The sequence below is a fragment of the Barbatula barbatula genome (assembly GCF_947034865.1).
Source record: "Barbatula barbatula genome assembly, chromosome: 21".
Lineage (NCBI taxonomy): Eukaryota > Metazoa > Chordata > Actinopteri > Cypriniformes > Nemacheilidae > Barbatula > Barbatula barbatula.
Window position 1 is genome coordinate 2,354,367 of NC_136784.1, and position 16,978 is coordinate 2,371,344.

General features: G+C 38.4%; 2 protein-coding genes across 2 annotated transcripts; one reads left to right on the forward strand and one right to left on the reverse strand.

Moving 5' to 3' along the window:
* Window positions 1-369: 369 nt before the first annotated feature.
* On the reverse strand, window positions 370-5,624 carry LOC306910765 (CMP-N-acetylneuraminate-beta-galactosamide-alpha-2,3-sialyltransferase 1). Its single transcript, XM_079485581.1, has 7 exons — window positions 5,568-5,624; window positions 4,308-4,692; window positions 3,851-4,044; window positions 3,592-3,771; window positions 3,457-3,502; window positions 3,230-3,355; window positions 370-3,142 (listed from the first exon to the last, which is right to left on the reverse strand). The coding sequence occupies exons 2-7, from the start codon at window positions 4,578-4,580 to the stop codon at window positions 2,975-2,977; spliced, it is 987 nt and encodes a 328-aa protein (XP_079341707.1). The 5' UTR covers window positions 4,581-4,692; window positions 5,568-5,624; the 3' UTR covers window positions 370-2,974.
* Window positions 5,625-7,187: 1,563 nt separating this feature from the next.
* LOC306910705 (uncharacterized protein) lies at window positions 7,188-14,929 on the forward strand. Its single transcript, XM_079485467.1, has 4 exons — window positions 7,188-7,470; window positions 9,175-9,316; window positions 11,613-11,754; window positions 13,265-14,929. The coding sequence occupies exons 1-4, from the start codon at window positions 7,417-7,419 to the stop codon at window positions 13,464-13,466; spliced, it is 540 nt and encodes a 179-aa protein (XP_079341593.1). The 5' UTR covers window positions 7,188-7,416; the 3' UTR covers window positions 13,467-14,929.
* The last annotated feature ends 2,049 nt before the right edge of the window (window positions 14,930-16,978 follow it).

Sequence of the window (16,978 nt, forward strand, 5' to 3'; positions counted from 1 at the left end):
CCCCCTTGAAATGACCAGGACCCCCCACTTGTCCCCTCAATCAAAATTGTCTGGAGCCGCCACTGGTTGTGTTCACGTGTCCTTGTTAGTTTAGTCTAGTGTAGTTTTGATGTTCATGTTTATAGTTTATTTTAGTCTTGTTTAAGTGTAGGTAGTTTTAGTCCTGTCTTGTTATTGTACCCATGTCATGTTTTGTTATGTTACCCCCACGTGGGACTTTGTTTTATTATTTATTAAATATTTAATAAATATTATTACCGCTGTCTGACCTGAGTCCCCTGTCCTTGTCCCACCACTCGAGAATCATGACAGGAACGAAATAGAAAGAATAATGTGATTCTGACAAGCATGCAAGAACACAGACCTCTAAACGTTTTTAATCAAATTATTTGTTAATAGAATAACATTCTCTTCATGATTAATCTACATTTACATTGAGTCATTTAGCGGACGCTTTTATCTAAAGCGACTTACAAAGAGTTCAGGGAACAATAAGCGATATGTCATTCAAAGAGCAATAGTACAATAGGTGCTAATACAAAGTTACTACTTTCACAAAAGCTAGACCACTACCTGTTGAGAGAAGAGGATTAGTGTACGTATTGTATAGATAGCACACCTTAGACAATTTGGTCAATGTGGTGCTTGTTAATTGTTTTTGCTTGGAGTTAATAAAGAAAGTGTTCTACAGCCTATAGTATTTAGTTTGATTGTTATGATGATTATTCATTATATTATATGTGCCTACGGGAACAGTTGATATTGTATTCACAGTTAGACACAGTGTGCTACTTGATATCTGTGCAAACAACCCTAACCGCTTGACAGAGATTTTGCTATCACCAATTTCTATTGGCAAAATGATGATGTTATATAACAATCAACCTTTAATTTAGTTTTCCTACTTGATAAGTGCATTGCATTGCATCTTAAAAATGTTTTAATACTTTGTACAAAATGCTTTTTCCCCCAAATCAGTTGTAAATAAACGGCAGCTTCCAACCTGTAAAAACATGCCAATTATGTAATGCCAAATGTAATACTATCATAAAAATATTAATACGTACAATCAAGAAATACAAGAGAGGGAGATATTCAAGTGAAATCCTTTGTTAACTAGACAAATATAATGTAACCAGCATGCTTTCGATGTCTTTGAATGAGTGACACTCCTGCTGTGCTGAAGGAATGGAATGTAACATTGCCCACAAGAATGTAGCAAAACCTGAATTGTAAAGTCATCAGTGTTTCTTTCATTTCTTTGTTTTTTTTATATTAAATGCAATTTTATAATGGTAGTAACAAAGATTAATGCCCCATGGATTACATTTTGTAAAACCTGATTTACAATAGTGAGAAACATAATAAAGTGATTCATCAAAATAATATGAGGCCATCTAAACATGTAACTGAATGACACTATGACTGCACCGGAACGAACCATTGCTGTAGGTCATTGGAAACCAGATGTCTTTAAACCAATTATTGTTTTGTCTTGGGAAGAGGGCTTACTCAAATTAATACAAAAACCTCTAGATAAATACAAATAGCATGATTACCTTATACACCTTCAATGTATAAAATAGTTCTGGGAAGCTATGATATAGATAAGGTGTTATATAATGTCAAGAAAGTGCAATTACTTTGTCTGCTTGTATTTGTTTTTGCTTATATCTTAAGCAAATGTATTTGTTTTTGCTTATATCTTAAGCAAACTGTATCAAATGTATTGAACTGGTTTCGAGATTGTTATTCATTTATGTTGTATTAAGGGCTTATACAGCATTGGGCAAGACCCAGAGTAATTATAATTCGTGAATGGGTGGGGCTACCAGTGGAAGGAAGAGTGAAACATGACAGTTGTATGCGCATGTGCTGTTGAAGGATGAAGGCAAGTCCATGGATGAGTTTTGTCATGATCGGGGTGGTGAGACAGAGGACCCAGGTGCAGACAGCGGTTTAGACACTGGACTAGACTGACAAGGCACCAAACAAATCACAATGAACCAGCACAGGACAGAAAACACAAGGGCATTAAATAGGGAGAAATCAAGGGGGGAACAGGACCGGAGAGAGTGTATGGCAAGCCATAAGGGCCAAAAATCGTTGGTTAAAGGGAAGGTGTCTGATTTATCTTAGCCGTTGTTGATGTTCAATTACCAAAACAAACACACCCCTACCTCCATCTTTCGCTTTCGCATTCGTCAGCTGGACTAATGTCCGTCTTGTGCACAGTGCATCTTCCTGTCGATTAGCTACAAGGTGTTTTGGTACTCGGTCCGACTTTACAAGTGTAATTCGGAAATCGAACACCCCGCATTTAAGTTAGTTCAAGGACACTACGAGGTATAAGAGACAGATGAACCGACAGCCACCTCGGATAATGAAGACCATCAGTATACCCAGACGCTAGAAGCCCACCTGAAGATAAGAAGCCAGGAAGCTGAATACACCTTGGTTTGAAACCGTAGTTATTGTATTTAGTATTATATTTGTTGAAAATTACTTGCCTTTAAAAGTTTGTTATAAAAAGAAAAGTAACCAATTAAAAGAAATATAATTGATTACAAAAACTGCCAACCTAGGTCTTCATTTACGGTTTTAAGACTTTGAGCACGAACATACCACAAAGGAGTCTTCCGACCAAATTGTGAGTATTTGAAATACTTAATAATTTAGGCGGGACTTGACTTACTTTACCCAACCTGAGAATAAGAAATAATAAGGTTAAAGGCAATAAGATAAAAGACAAGTCTTTAAAAGAAAAGCTTTACATCGAATGACAGTTCGAATCACACCCAACACAAATCAGAAAAAAACACATGAGATGAGGGTTTTGATGCAACACCCTGGCATGAAAATTAATCACGGACTGACAGATCCTTACAGTTTAACCTTAAAGATAAAATGAAAGTCCGACTTCCTTCTCGGGTGTAAATCATAAACGTAAAAAATCAATACAAGTCCCAGTCTCTCACCATCCTGTGTACTGAGTGATTAATTTCCATTTTCTCATCTCTTTAATGATTGTGGTCTCAATCCCTCCACTATGGCGCCCGGTGCCCCTAAAACGTTTTGGCGAAGGTTCAAAATAATGGTGCCAGGTCCCTTTACTGTTTGCACCAAATCCAAAGACATTGACCTAAATCAGAAAAGACAACATAAAAGAAAACCTGCTCGACGACTGATAAAAACTTGTGAGTGATTATACGGATGCTTAACTATTTACCTCGTCACAGATGTGTAGTGCAAACATCAGAGCCAGGAAACCAGTGGATGGATATGAATGTCTAGACTTAATATGCAGCCACGTGCTGTGCACGTAGTACAAAAAAGCAGGATGGATAACCATCGCCTGTATGACAAAGCAAATATGTTATATATACTTTTATATTATGTATGAAGAGTTGAACTAGCTTGGCTTATGGTTTAAACACCAAATCAATGCAATCTCACCATGTCCTTGTTGGCTTGTAGTTTGTCTATAACTTTAAACCGTGTTCTGTTGAGAAATGAGAATCAAACATCTCAAGAAATCAAAATTGAACACAATTATTTTACAAAACTTTATTGATTTGTTTTCATCATCACCTCTTAATGGTTCCGTTGGTTAGAGCACTGGTGATCCACTGGATATCTAGCATTTTGAAGGGTAACAGCACCAGATGGGTGGAGTTATCCAGATGGACCGCACTTTCCGGGTACATAACTCTGTGTGTGGTCTTCGATCCCACATCTTCTTCAAAGCCTTCAACTGGTGCTTTATTCATCCTGATGATATGAAAATTGTCCACTTATGATGAACAGTTTCAAAAGTTGTCATTAAAGTCATGAGAGTAAAAGAGTTTACCTTATGACAAAATCATTGATGTCTATAAGAGGGCCATAGTGTGATTTTAAAAGGTTGCCAGAGTTTCCCACCACAGCACAGGTTCGGCAGCGATGTGGGCCAGCATCTCTATAGTTCCCCCCTCCGGGAATGACCCCAAAGAGCTCCTTGATCACTTCCTGGTATTTAGCATTGGTCCTGCTCGACTGTAGATTCTGTGGACAGATACCAAAAGTAATTTACAGTTCTCCTATTGAATCATTATAAAAGTCAACAACAAATATTGTCTAGAGGTATACTAATGCAGACTTCACGTGCTCTCGGAAATAAGATAATTCCCACTTTAACCCAGTAATAATTTATGGAACGGTGCTCATTTAATGTTAACAAATACTGAGAATGTTTCAATGCTATGCGTTTGTGGTGGGAAAAATCCCAGCAAAAGAAACACGCAGAGGATGTTTGGACCAGTGCTCACCTTCCACCAGGTTTGGATTTCTTCAGAGAGCTCGCTGTTTTTCAGGGACAGCACAGGTGAAATATCTTTTCTGAAGCGTTCGGTAAAATTGTTCATTGCAGCCAAACAGCGTTCCGGACACGCACATGGTTGTTTTTCAAAGAAACGCTCTGCTACTGTATTGTTGATAAAATGTTTGAAATGATTGTAAGGGGCTTTGGGTATTGTGATAGTGAAGATGACAGCGCACAGGAGAATGACCACGTAGAACAGTTTTGGATCAAAAAGTAGCATTTTGTGTCTTTGATCTCTATGGCACTGTGGGTACGTATGATGTTACCCACAGAAATCCAGCCGGTTCCTCTGTTACTCTTTTGCGTCTTGTCATGAGAAGAGTCCTGTGAATCTAAAAAAGGTACAAAAATTTATTATTTTATGACTCATGGATTGTGTGATAAACAGCTTGATAAAACCAGTAGCAATAATCTGTGTTGTGTGAGGATAGATCCTTAACTCATTCACGACCGGCCTTTTTTTAAAGTTGCCAGCCAGTGCCAACATTTCCACTTAAATGTGATGGCTCACAGTACATCTTTTGTAACGAATATATGGACAAACAATATTTAAACTGCTTTTAAACAAAAGAAACCACATTCTTCGTTTGTTATTTTTATCACCCTTAGATTAGAGTGGGTTTCTTAAAAAATTCATCACTTTGATTAAAATCTAACGCAAGTAAACTATGGATTACCTCACGGATCGGTTCTGGGACCCGTGCTGCTACTTATCGGACCCTACTTATTAAGACAAGCAAACCGAATATGTCTGATTATAAACTGCAAGTTGAAGGATTTACTGTCTTTTCCACCTAAGAAATGTTGCCAAATTACGAAATATTCTATGTGTTGCTGACGCGGAGAAGCTAAATCCACCAAAGGGGGTCGAGCTTTCTCATACGTAGCACCTAAACTCTGGAATAGCCTTCCTGATATTATTTGAGGATCAGACACACTCGCCCATTTTAAATCTAGATTAAAGACACATCTCCAGCCAAGCATTCACTTAATGCAAAATCTGCTAAATAAACCACAAGGAGACTTTCTTATTTATTTTTCCCTGTAAAGCTGCTTTGGAACAATGCAAATTGTGAAAAGCACTATATCAATCAAATTGAATTGAATTGAATTAAACAGCTATACAGAGATAATTACAAAAATTAGACTCAGAACAATGATTAAAAACTGATCAAATATACACGTTCTAGGTTCAGAGATTCTGTACCTTTCCAAAAGTGTGTCCTTCCTCTCCGGCAGATCCTTTGATGTGTCAGAGCGACGCGAACAGTCACACAATCCTTCTCGCAAATCACAATCCAAAGCCACACCTCCTCCAAAACAACTAAGCTAATGAGTGGAATAAGTGGGAATATTAGATCCGGCAAATTAGGGGGTTGGGTTGAAGTAACGGAATGGGCAATATCTGAACGGTTTTCTATTCAACTTTTTAAATGTATTGAAATTGCGCATAACAAAGTAAAAAAACGAAACGATAAAGGACACACAAAGATAATCTCAGATTTATCAAAGTTTAAAATCTTAGTTCAAATGCGCGTTAAATTGATGGACACTGTAGCCTGGTTTCCATCCAGTTGCGAAATTTGGATTATGCGCAAAATTGGATTTTAGCATTAAACATTTTTGAATAAGCATCGTTTCCAGCCAACTAGTCACCCGTTCCTAATAAACTGCCACTAAATATCAGTAAGAGAAGCCACTGAATATAATACTTTTCATATATAATAATACTTGTGCAAGCACGATTACGAAACACAATAAATGCAGTGCTTTTGTGGATGCCGTGACAGTTCTAAAAATAAATTACAGAAATACTTTGATGAGTTTGCTCAGGAATTTATGATCATAACAACATTTCTGATGCTGTGTAACAAGATCAGTACTCTGGTAAATCGGGTTATGCCGTCTCATAGTGAAGTGATGTGCCCTATTCGACAAATGCATTTCCTTCGCCCAATATTCGCAGGAACTATTTGGCAAGATGAAAAACCGCATCAAACGAGCGTTAAAACTTGTTTTGCGAATTAAGGGGTTTTATTTGGTTCTTTCCATTGTTAATTCACAGCAGCGGCATGTAGAACATAAGTATTTGCCATACTGTTGTAGCTAATGCGGCAGAGTGCAGGTTATGGTTAATCAATTCAAGGTAATTCAATGTCTCAGTGTGCTTTTTAAGTATTAGTTACAGGCAAGATCGGAAATTAGTTGAGGCAAAGAACAAATATTTGATAAATGGGGAAGATGTCTTAATTGAGCCCAAAATGCTTATAAGGACAAACTCCTTATTTTGATTTGATTTTATATGTTTAATAAATCCTAACTGACTATGTAAAAATACACTTGTTAATGTAGAGGCAGGCCTGGGCGGTGGTGCAGAAGAAGAGCTGGAGGCAAAAGCGGCAGAGCAGGAAGTCTGGCCGTGGCAGGCAGGGCTGGACGACATGGAGGTGCAGAAAGGGCTCTGGAAAGGGCGGCCATCTTGTGGATGGGCTCTGGACTGGCGCCCATCTTGTGGAAGGGCTCAGGTAAGTCAGCCATAATGAGCAGGGTGGCCACCCTCAAAATGGGCTTAGCTTGCTTACTGCCCCCCAGTAATATTTCTGGGCGACCTCCACCTCACCCACGGTGAAGGCGGACCCGCTCAACGCCAGGGCCAACTCTACAAAATCCACAAATCTCCCTTGAGGTTCAAACTGAGCGAGTTGTGTCTTGAGTAGATCATTTGGACTGGCTTGGTGAAAAACAATCAGTGACTTATCTCGGTGGTGTGTATCTGGAACAAGATCAAAAATGTCCTGGGTGTGATCCTCAAGGGAGCATGAGTCCTGTGGGAGCATGAAAAGGCACATGGCCGGGTGCCATCCTACCGCTGGATCCATAGTTGGTCAGTTGTTCTGTAATGAGGAGTAACTAGACAGGAAGCAGATCCAAGTGCAGCATAAGGTTTATTAAACAAAGAGACAAAGTATCAAATAACAAAAGAAATGAAGGAAAAAGGAATTTAAATAATCCAATATACATTGAGCATAACAACTGGGAACACGATCAGATATTTAATGACCGGACAACAGATAAAGGAAATGTATTTACAAGTACAATTTATCAGCCAGGTAAGGAAAGATTCAATACAAAAACAAAACATCAAATACTCAAAGATGAATCTACGAGTCTAAGACGTGTCTAAGATACATACCGACAGCAATTTATTATTGTGTGAACTTGTTATCAGTGCCAGTAACTGCGTGTCAGACGTATTTGTTCATGAAAGATATGGTATTTGTCAAAGCCAGTTTATGAGGGGGAGAAGAGAAACGATGTGAAGGTGTGAGTTAGTAATTATCATTCATTGTTGTAGGTTATCTCAAATGAAGATGCAAACCCTGTGGGGAGGTCATTGTATTGGGTGAAGCAGGATGGGGTGCCCTCTTGGTGTGGACACCTTGGCACCAGCCTTGCACATAAACAACAATAAATAATAGACAATTGTAGCCTACACAATATACAATACACACATTTCCATTATATACACATAGTAAACTTTATAGACTTATAGATGTACTGTATGTATAACTTTTATATATAACTCACAGTGACGTATACCGTCAGTGTTTTACGGTGTTTTAAGTGAAAAAGAGAAGATGGAGCTGCTGATGTTTTTGAAGCTAAGCGGTGGAGACATGCTACAGTGCTGTTAACATCAAAATAACACAAGAAAGAAAAGCTGCCAGTTTGGCTCGCAGCACAGCGACCATACTCATGCCATATTGAACGCTTGAGATTGATAATTGATCCGGAGTATCCAAAACAACTAAGCTAATGAGTGGAATAAGTGGGAATATTAGATCCGGCAAATTAGTGGGTTGGGTTGAAGTAACGGAATGGGCAATATATGAACGGTTTTCTATTCAACTTTTTAAATGTATTGAAATTGCGCATAACAAAGTAAAAAAACGAAACGATAAAGGACACACAAAGATAATCTCAGATTTATCAAAGTTTAAAATCTAAGTTCAAATGCGCGTTAAATTGATGGAAACTGTAGCCTGGTTTCCATCCAGTTGCGAAATTTGGATTATGCGCAAAATTGGATTATAGCATTAAACATTTTTGAATAAGCATCGTTTCCAGCCAACTAGTCACCCGTTCCTAATAAACTGCCACTGAATATAATACTTTTCATATATAATAATACTTGTGCAAGCACGATTACGAAACACAATAAATGCAGTGCTTTTGTGGATGCCGTGACAGTTCTAAAAATAAATTACAGAAATACTTTGATGAGTTTGCTCAGGAATTTATGATCATAACAACATTTCTGATGCTGTGTAACAAGATCAGTACTCTGGTAAATCGGGTTAATCCGTCTCATAGTGCAGTGATGTGCCCTATTCGACAAATGCATTTCCTTCGCCCAATATTCGCAGGAACTATTTGGCAAGATGAAAAACCGCATCAAAACGAGCGTTAAAACTTGTTTTGCGAATTAAGGGGTTTTATTTGGTTCTTTCCATTGTTAATTCACAGCAGCGGCATGTAGAACATAAGTATTTGCCATACTGTTGTAGCTAATGCGGCAGAGTGCAGGTTATGGTTAATCAATTCAAGGTTATTCAATGTCTCAGTGTGCTTTTTAAGTATTAGTTACAGGCAAGATCGGAAATTAGTTGAGGCAAAGAACAAATATTTGATAAATGGGGAAGATGTCTTAATTGAGCCCAAAATGCTTATAAGGACAAACTCCTTATTTTGATTTGATTTTATATGTTTAATAAATCCTAACTGACTATGTAAAAATACACTTGTTAATGTAGAGGCAGGCCTGGGCGGTGGTGCAGAAGAGGAGCTGGAGGCAAAAGCGGCAGAGCAGGAAGTCTGGCCGTGGCTGGCGGTGCTGGATGACATGGAGGTGCAGAAAGGGCTCTGGACTGGCGCCCATCTTGTGGATGGGCTCAGGTAAGTCAGCCATAATGAGCGGGGTGGCCACCCTCAAAATGGGCTTAGCTTGCTTACTGCCCCCCAGTAATATTTCGGGGCGACCTCCACCTCACCCACGGTGAAGGCGGACCCGCTCAACGCCAGGGCCAACTCTACAAAATCCACAAATCTCCCTTGAGGTTCAAAATGAGCGAGTTGTGTCTTGAGTAGATCATTTGGACTGGCTTGGTGAAAAACAATCAGTGACTTATCTCGGTGGTGTGTATCTGGAACAAGATCAAAAATGTCCTGGGTGTGATCCTCAAGGGAGCATGAGTCCTGAGGGAGCATGAAAAGGCACATGGCCGGGTGCCATCCTACCGCTGGATCCATAGTTGGTCAGTTGTTCTGTAATGAGGAGTAACTAGACAGGAAGCAGATCCAAGTGCAGCATAAGGTTTATTAAACAAAGAGACAAAGTATCAAATAACAAAAGAAATGAAGGAAAAAGGAATTTAAATAATCCAAAATACATTGAGCATAACAACTGGGAACACGATCAGATATTTAATGACCGGACAACAGATAAAGGAAATGTATTTACAAGTACAATTTATCAGCCAGGTAAGGAAAGATCCAATACAAAAACAAAACATCAAATACTCAAAGATGAATCTACGAGTCTAAGACGTGTCTAAGATACATACCGACAGCAATTTATTATTGTGTGAACTTGTTATCAGTGCCAGTAACTGCGTGTCAGACGTATTTGTTCATGAAAGATATGGTATTTGTCGAAGCCAGTTTATGAGGGGGAGAAGAGAAACGATGTGAAGGTGTGAGTTAGTAATTATCATTCATTGTTGTAGGTTATCTCAAATGAAGATGCAAACCCTGTGGGGAGGTCATTGTATTGGGTGAAGCAGGATGGGGTGCCCTTTTGGTGTGGACGCCTTGGCACCAGCCTTGCACATAAACAACAATAAATAATAGACAATTGTAGCCTACACAATATACAATACACACATTTCCATTATATACACATAGTAAACTTTATAGACTTATAGATGTACTGTATGTATAACTTTTATATATAACTCACAGTGACGTATATCGTCAGTGTTTTACGGTGTTTTAAGTGAAAAAGAGAAGATGGAGCTGCTGATGTTTTTGAAGCTATGCGGTGGAGACATGCTACAGTGCTGTTAACATCAAAATAACACAAGAAAGAAAAGCTGCCAGTTTGGCTCGTAGCTCGCAGCACAGCGACCATACTCATGCCATATTGAACGCTTGAGATTGATAATTGATCCGGAGTATCCAAAACAACTAAGCTAATGAGTGGAATAAGTGGGAATATTAGATCCGGCAAATTAGTGGGTTGGGTTGAAGTAACGGAATGGGCAATATATGAACGGTTTTCTATTCAACTTTTTAAATGTATTGAAATTGCGCATAACAAAGTAAAAAAACGAAACGATAAAGGACACACAAAGATAATCTCAGATTTATCAAAGTTTAAAATCTAAGTTCAAATGCGCGTTAAATTGATGGAAACTGTAGCCTGGTTTCCATCCAGTTGCGAAATTTGGATTATGCGCAAAATTGGATTATAGCATTAAACATTTTTGAATAAGCATCGTTTCCAGCCAACTAGTCACCCGTTCCTAATAAACTGCCACTGAATATAATACTTTTCATATATAATAATACTTGTGCAAGCACGATTACGAAACACAATAAATGCAGTGCTTTTGTGGATGCCGTGACAGTTCTAAAAATAAATTACAGAAATACTTTGATGAGTTTGCTCAGGAATTTATGATCATAACAACATTTCTGATGCTGTGTAACAAGATCAGTACTCTGGTAAATCGGGTTAATCCGTCTCATAGTGCAGTGATGTGCCCTATTCGACAAATGCATTTCCTTCGCCCAATATTCGCAGGAACTATTTGGCAAGATGAAAAACCGCATCAAAACGAGCGTTAAAACTTGTTTTGCGAATTAAGGGGTTTTATTTGGTTCTTTCCATTGTTAATTCACAGCAGCGGCATGTAGAACATAAGTATTTGCCATACTGTTGTAGCTAATGCGGCAGAGTGCAGGTTATGGTTAATCAATTCAAGGTTATTCAATGTCTCAGTGTGCTTTTTAAGTATTAGTTACAGGCAAGATCGGAAATTAGTTGAGGCAAAGAACAAATATTTGATAAATGGGGAAGATGTCTTAATTGAGCCCAAAATGCTTATAAGGACAAACTCCTTATTTTGATTTGATTTTATATGTTTAATAAATCCTAACTGACTATGTAAAAATACACTTGTTAATGTAGAGGCAGGCCTGGGCGGTGGTGCAGAAGAGGAGCTGGAGGCAAAAGCGGCAGAGCAGGAAGTCTGGCCGTGGCTGGCGGTGCTGGATGACATGGAGGTGCAGAAAGGGCTCTGGACTGGCGCCCATCTTGTGGAAGGGCTCAGGTAAGTCAGCCATAATGAGCAGGGTGGCCACCCTCAAAATGGGCTTAGCTTGCTTACTGCCCCCCAGTAATATTTCGGGGCGACCTCCACCTCACCCACGGTGAAGGCGGACCCGCTCAACGCCAGGGCCAACTCTACAAAATCCACAACTCTCCCTTGAGGTTCAAACTGAGCGAGTTGTGTCTTGAGTAGATCATTTGGACTGGCTTGGTGAAAAACAATCAGTGACTTATCTCGGTGGTTTGTATCTGGAACAAGATAAAAAAATGTCCTGGGTGTGATCCTCAAGGGAGCATGAGTCCTGAGGGAGCATGAAAAGGCGCATGGCCGATGCCATCCTACCATCCTGGCACCAGCCTTACACATAAACAACAATATACAATAAATAATAGACAATTGTTGCCTACACAATATACAATACACACATTTCCATTATATACACATAGTAAACTTTATAGACTTATAGATGTACTGTATGTATAACTTTTATATATAACTCACAGTGACGTATACCGTGGGTTTTTTACGGTGTTTTTAGTGAAAAAGGGAATTGCTGTTAACATCAAAATAACACAAGAAAGACAAGCTGCCAGTTTGGCTCGCAGCACAGCGACCATACTCATGCCATATTGAACGCTTGAGATTGAAAATTGATCTGGAGTATTCAACATGTCAGACAGGTTTTTTGAATGAGCAACTCGACTGACGTGTTGACAATTTATTATTGTGTGAACTTGTTATCTGTGCCAGTAACTGCGTGTCAGACGCATTTTATTATCCGCAGTTCCTGCATTCCTGTTCATATCCTTAATTAAATAACATCTAAAACGTTGTAAAAAAATTAAAAACATTTCTTAGAATTAAACACTATTAGTGTAAACATTAAAACGTTTCAACACTTGAGAAGTTTAAACAAAATAGATCTGTTTTTATAGGCCTACAACATTAACCCAAGTATTGGAAATTAGATGTGGAGTACTCAACATGTTCAGAAATGAAATCTGGCATAGAATGTGGGGCAACCTGAAATGTGTGTAGACCTATTTCTAAATCATGACTGTCTTTGAAAGTTTTGTTTGAATCTTTAAGGACAATCAAATCACATAAAGGCCTATGAAAATGATTCATGGCTTTATTATAGTTTAAGTACTAGTAATGGTTTGCACTTCGCCCTTTTATTATCCAAAGTGTCTTCCTGTAGTTATAAAATACATCAATTTATTATCATATGAGAAGAATTTAAGAAGTGCGATAAAAAGTTTAAAATGTTACTTACCCACTGGCTCATCTTACCCCCCTCCACCCTACATAGTAGTGAAGGGAATTGGAAGAATGAAGACTAACCTTTCTTATCATTTGATCCCTGATAAAACCATTGCTAATTCTTGCAAGGGCAATTATCTTTAAGTATTTAAAGTATAGTATTTTATTGTTCGGGTGGAACATCAGTTGCTTTCATTAATGACCATCCCCACGTGTACTAGCAGCAAGTGTTTACTTCTGTTTCTAGGTGTACTGACCCAGAAGAAGAGTCAGACAACCTCATCGGGTTGCTCGGCTTCCCATACCTACGAAAAAAGGTTAACGCGCTTAATCACAGACCAGCACAGGACATGCACTTCTGGACGTCATTTTCAACAGGAACAAGTGGAAATGATCTTATCTCTGTCTCTATCTGTGCGGGACATCAGTTCTGTTGGTTTAGTGTGTAAGCACGCAATAAGTCAACAATAGGTGTAAACATATTCATTTCTAAGGAAACTGATCTTGCTCAGATAGCCATAGACAGTGGAGCAAAAGTTTCAAATTTCAAAATCAAAATTACGCCCTTGTAGTAAAATCTAATTGTGATATAAAAGACACGCACAACCACCCACATAGTCTACATTACTACTGTCAGGAACCAGGCTTGAACTCGGGTCTCTGGTGTGAGAGTCTGCCTCTACCAGATGACCCAGTAGGTGGAGATAAAACCCAAAAGGTGAAGCAGATCTCAGAAGGCAATTTATTTCCCAAAGTTCACAGGGCAACTTTGTTGTATCCAATACAATGGAGGGAAAATGCTTCACAAAGCTACAAAAAAATAATAAATGATACAATTAACTCAAAAAGACTCCACAAGGAAAGTCCAACACTATATTCAGCTCGTACAGCTATTGAAGTTACGTCACAAGCATCAATAACCTGAGTAGGGCAACGGATGGGTCACACACACTCAAACACCAAGCACAAAACAAAGGAAACAGAGAGCTTAAATACACTCTGCATAAACAGGACACAGGTGAAACTGATGCAATTAATGACACTCAATAGGACCCCTGGTGGCCAAATAGAGAACAACGGGTAAACCCTGACAACTACATTGTCTAACACTAAAGATGAATGCATTTTCTTCCAAGCAATCATACTAAAAACATTACATTAATAGATATTCTGCATGTAAACATTTTGTTGGAAGAATTTTGGGTGAACTATTCCTTTTAACGGCACTCCAGGTATGGTTTAAGGCTAAATCTGTAAATGTCTGCGGTATAAAGAACATTAGGCCACTTTAATTTAACCAGGATGCATCAAGCATTTATCATCTAAAGGACCTTATTAATAGTTTACATCACGCTTATGAAATAAAACAAATGGCACTTAAAGAATGTACATACATTTCACAAAAACCTACGAATGATGTATCTTCACAAGACATCCAATAATAAGGGATGTTAAAGATCATTTAAAAATGAAACCTGCTATACACACCCCAGTTCACTGTGCGTCATAAATGAAAATGTGGCCTTTTATACAGACTGCATGGATGACATGACATGAAAAGACGAACAAAAAAAATGACAGCAACTTCCCTGAACAAAAGGTTACCCTGACAAATTCTTTACATTACATAATCTCTTTATTGTATATGAGGGAACCATGTGGTAGCTTCAAATACAAACATTGAATACGTTTGACGTCATTACTGTGCATAGTTTAGGCCTAATCTTTTTGTAGTGAGCAACATTATTCCTATATGAATAGTTAAGTCAACACAGAAAATTCTGTCATCATTTGTTTGCATGATTTTCTTGTGTGGAGCTGCTGGGTAAAATCTGTGGAACACAAAAGATACTTTGATAAATGTATTTTATGAAAGTGCTTATTTTATTTGAAAACCCTGAGTGAAGTTGTCAAAATAAAAACAAATGATCATAAATTATTACAATCCAAGGGCTATTTGTTTTCAATATCCAGAGAATACCAGTCTGTGTCAAAATACGGCGAGCATGTAAATGCAGACTACAGTTACGACACCATTCTTACAAACAGTTTATTGACAAGTTTCATTACATGTTGATATTCAGGAACGCGTCCTTGGCACCGGCCTCTCGTTTCCCGTAATCTCCCCATCCGTGTTTCATTCCCGTCACCCTCCAGATGTCATTCTCCTTATAGTGTTATAGAAAACACACACACACCCACATTTACTACATAGTCTAATACTAAAGATGCAAGCATTTGATTTCACACAGAGGATCATACTAAAACATTACATTCATAGATATTCTGCATGTATACACATGTGCTAAGAAACAATGGAAGAATTTTGTGTGAACTATTGCTTTAAATCTATTAAAACTAAAACATAAAATTATTTAAAACTATTGCTGCATCAGATCCTTCTCACTAAAGAAAGTCATACTGTGTTCATAAATGAAAATAATGTTTGAACGTTTATATTTTTGTCATCTATTTCCTCAAGAAAAGAAACTGCGCAATGCCAGTTTCGTGTGTGGATATCATTTGACCATCTTAAGCAATACATGTTGTACATGTAGGAAATAAACGCCCTCATGTTTTTCTCGTCTCTTTGATGATTGTGGTCTCAATCTAACCACTGTGGTGCCCAGTGGCCCGAAAACATTATGATGATTCTTCAAAACAGTAGTGTCTGCAATAACTTCAACCTCAACCGGAAAAGACAACAGTAAAACCACACCTGCAAAGCTAAAGGCATGTGGATGATCCTTATGGTGTAAATGATTTATCTTGTGACAAATATACGGAGCAAACTGAGCGAGAAAACCGGACTTCAGCCATGTCCTGTGCATAACCATGGCTTCAATCAGAGGTTTTTCAAATGTAGCTTGTAGAAAGTCACTTGGCTGTTTCAGGGAAGGACACAAATACCCATGACCCAGGAATGAGGGCTCAAATCGAGCGGCCCATTGAGGAATGGAGTGCTATGACTATTATAAGCGATAGGGGGACAAAAAAACACCCGAAAAAAATCCCATTGACTTAACTTCGCGTCCGACTTTGACGGGTCGTAGCTCCTAGCGAGGATATCGTAGAAACATGCATCTAATTAGATACATCATAATGGGGTGTAAGTTGTACAACTTGGGCGCAAGAGGCCCCCGTTGACAGGAAACATGGCCATATAAGGCGTGAAATGTCCCGGGTTGAATAACTTTCTAATACAACCCTGTCACATGATCATAATGAATATTTTAAGCCACGCACATAGCAAACATTTACAGCAACCAGCAACCGATCTCATAGACTCCCATTAAAAAAAGTCCAGATGGATATCTTTGAAGCAAAGTGTCGTAGAGACATGGGGATGGGCTCATTTAACTCAGACAACCAATCAGTGTCACAGTATCAGCATTAAGCTATGAAACTATGCACATTGCAACATAACATCTCAACAAGAACTATATCTCTGCATCACAACACCGTAGAAACATGGGAGTTGGTTCGTTTCACTCATAGCTTAGAGCATTAACAATTACCAGATGCTAAGCCACTCCCATAGCAACCAAATACATTAGCCTAGCAACCGTTTAGCAAAACTTATGTCTCAGCTACAGAACATTGTAGAGACATGGGGGTTGAGAATACTCGCGCAGACCAGTTTGGCAGCAAAAAGCACATTTTTTGTGTTTGATCTCTGTGGATATGGAGTGACTGCCACATAAAAACCTGAGATTTCCTCTTTTCATGAAAACAGTGGCGTGAATCTAAATCAAAATAACGAGATATATTGTGGAAAAAAGATAAAACAGTAGCTAGAATATCTCACATAAATCTCACAGTTTTTTAATCTGAAGACGCGTGTGTTAAACAGAAATAGTCTAGAGCTATTTTTTGTGTTAGACCGCCAGATAAAACAAGCAAGGTTCTGTGATATTTAAAGTATTTTCATAATACAATAGGTATTTTAATAATAATAGAT

Excerpts from the sequence above, each read along its gene's own strand:
- LOC306910705 (XM_079485467.1), top strand. The coding sequence starts at position 7,417 with ATGACCGGACAACAGATAAAGGAAATGTATTTACAAGTACAATTTATC. Across the intron at positions 9,317-11,612 it reads CATCTTGTGGATGGGCTCAG|AGGCAGGCCTGGGCGGTGGT; the intron begins GTAAGTCAGCCA and ends TTGTTAATGTAG. Across the intron at positions 11,755-13,264 it reads CATCTTGTGGAAGGGCTCAG|GTGTACTGACCCAGAAGAAG; the intron begins GTAAGTCAGCCA and ends TTCTGTTTCTAG.
- LOC306910765 (XM_079485581.1), bottom strand. The coding sequence starts at position 4,580 with ATGCTACTTTTTGATCCAAAACTGTTCTACGTGGTCATTCTCCTGTGC. Across the intron at positions 3,772-3,850 it reads ATCAATGATTTTGTCATAAG|GATGAATAAAGCACCAGTTG; the intron begins GTAAACTCTTTT and ends TCATATCATCAG. Across the intron at positions 3,356-3,456 it reads TACAAGCCAACAAGGACATG|GCGATGGTTATCCATCCTGC; the intron begins GTGAGATTGCAT and ends TTTGTCATACAG.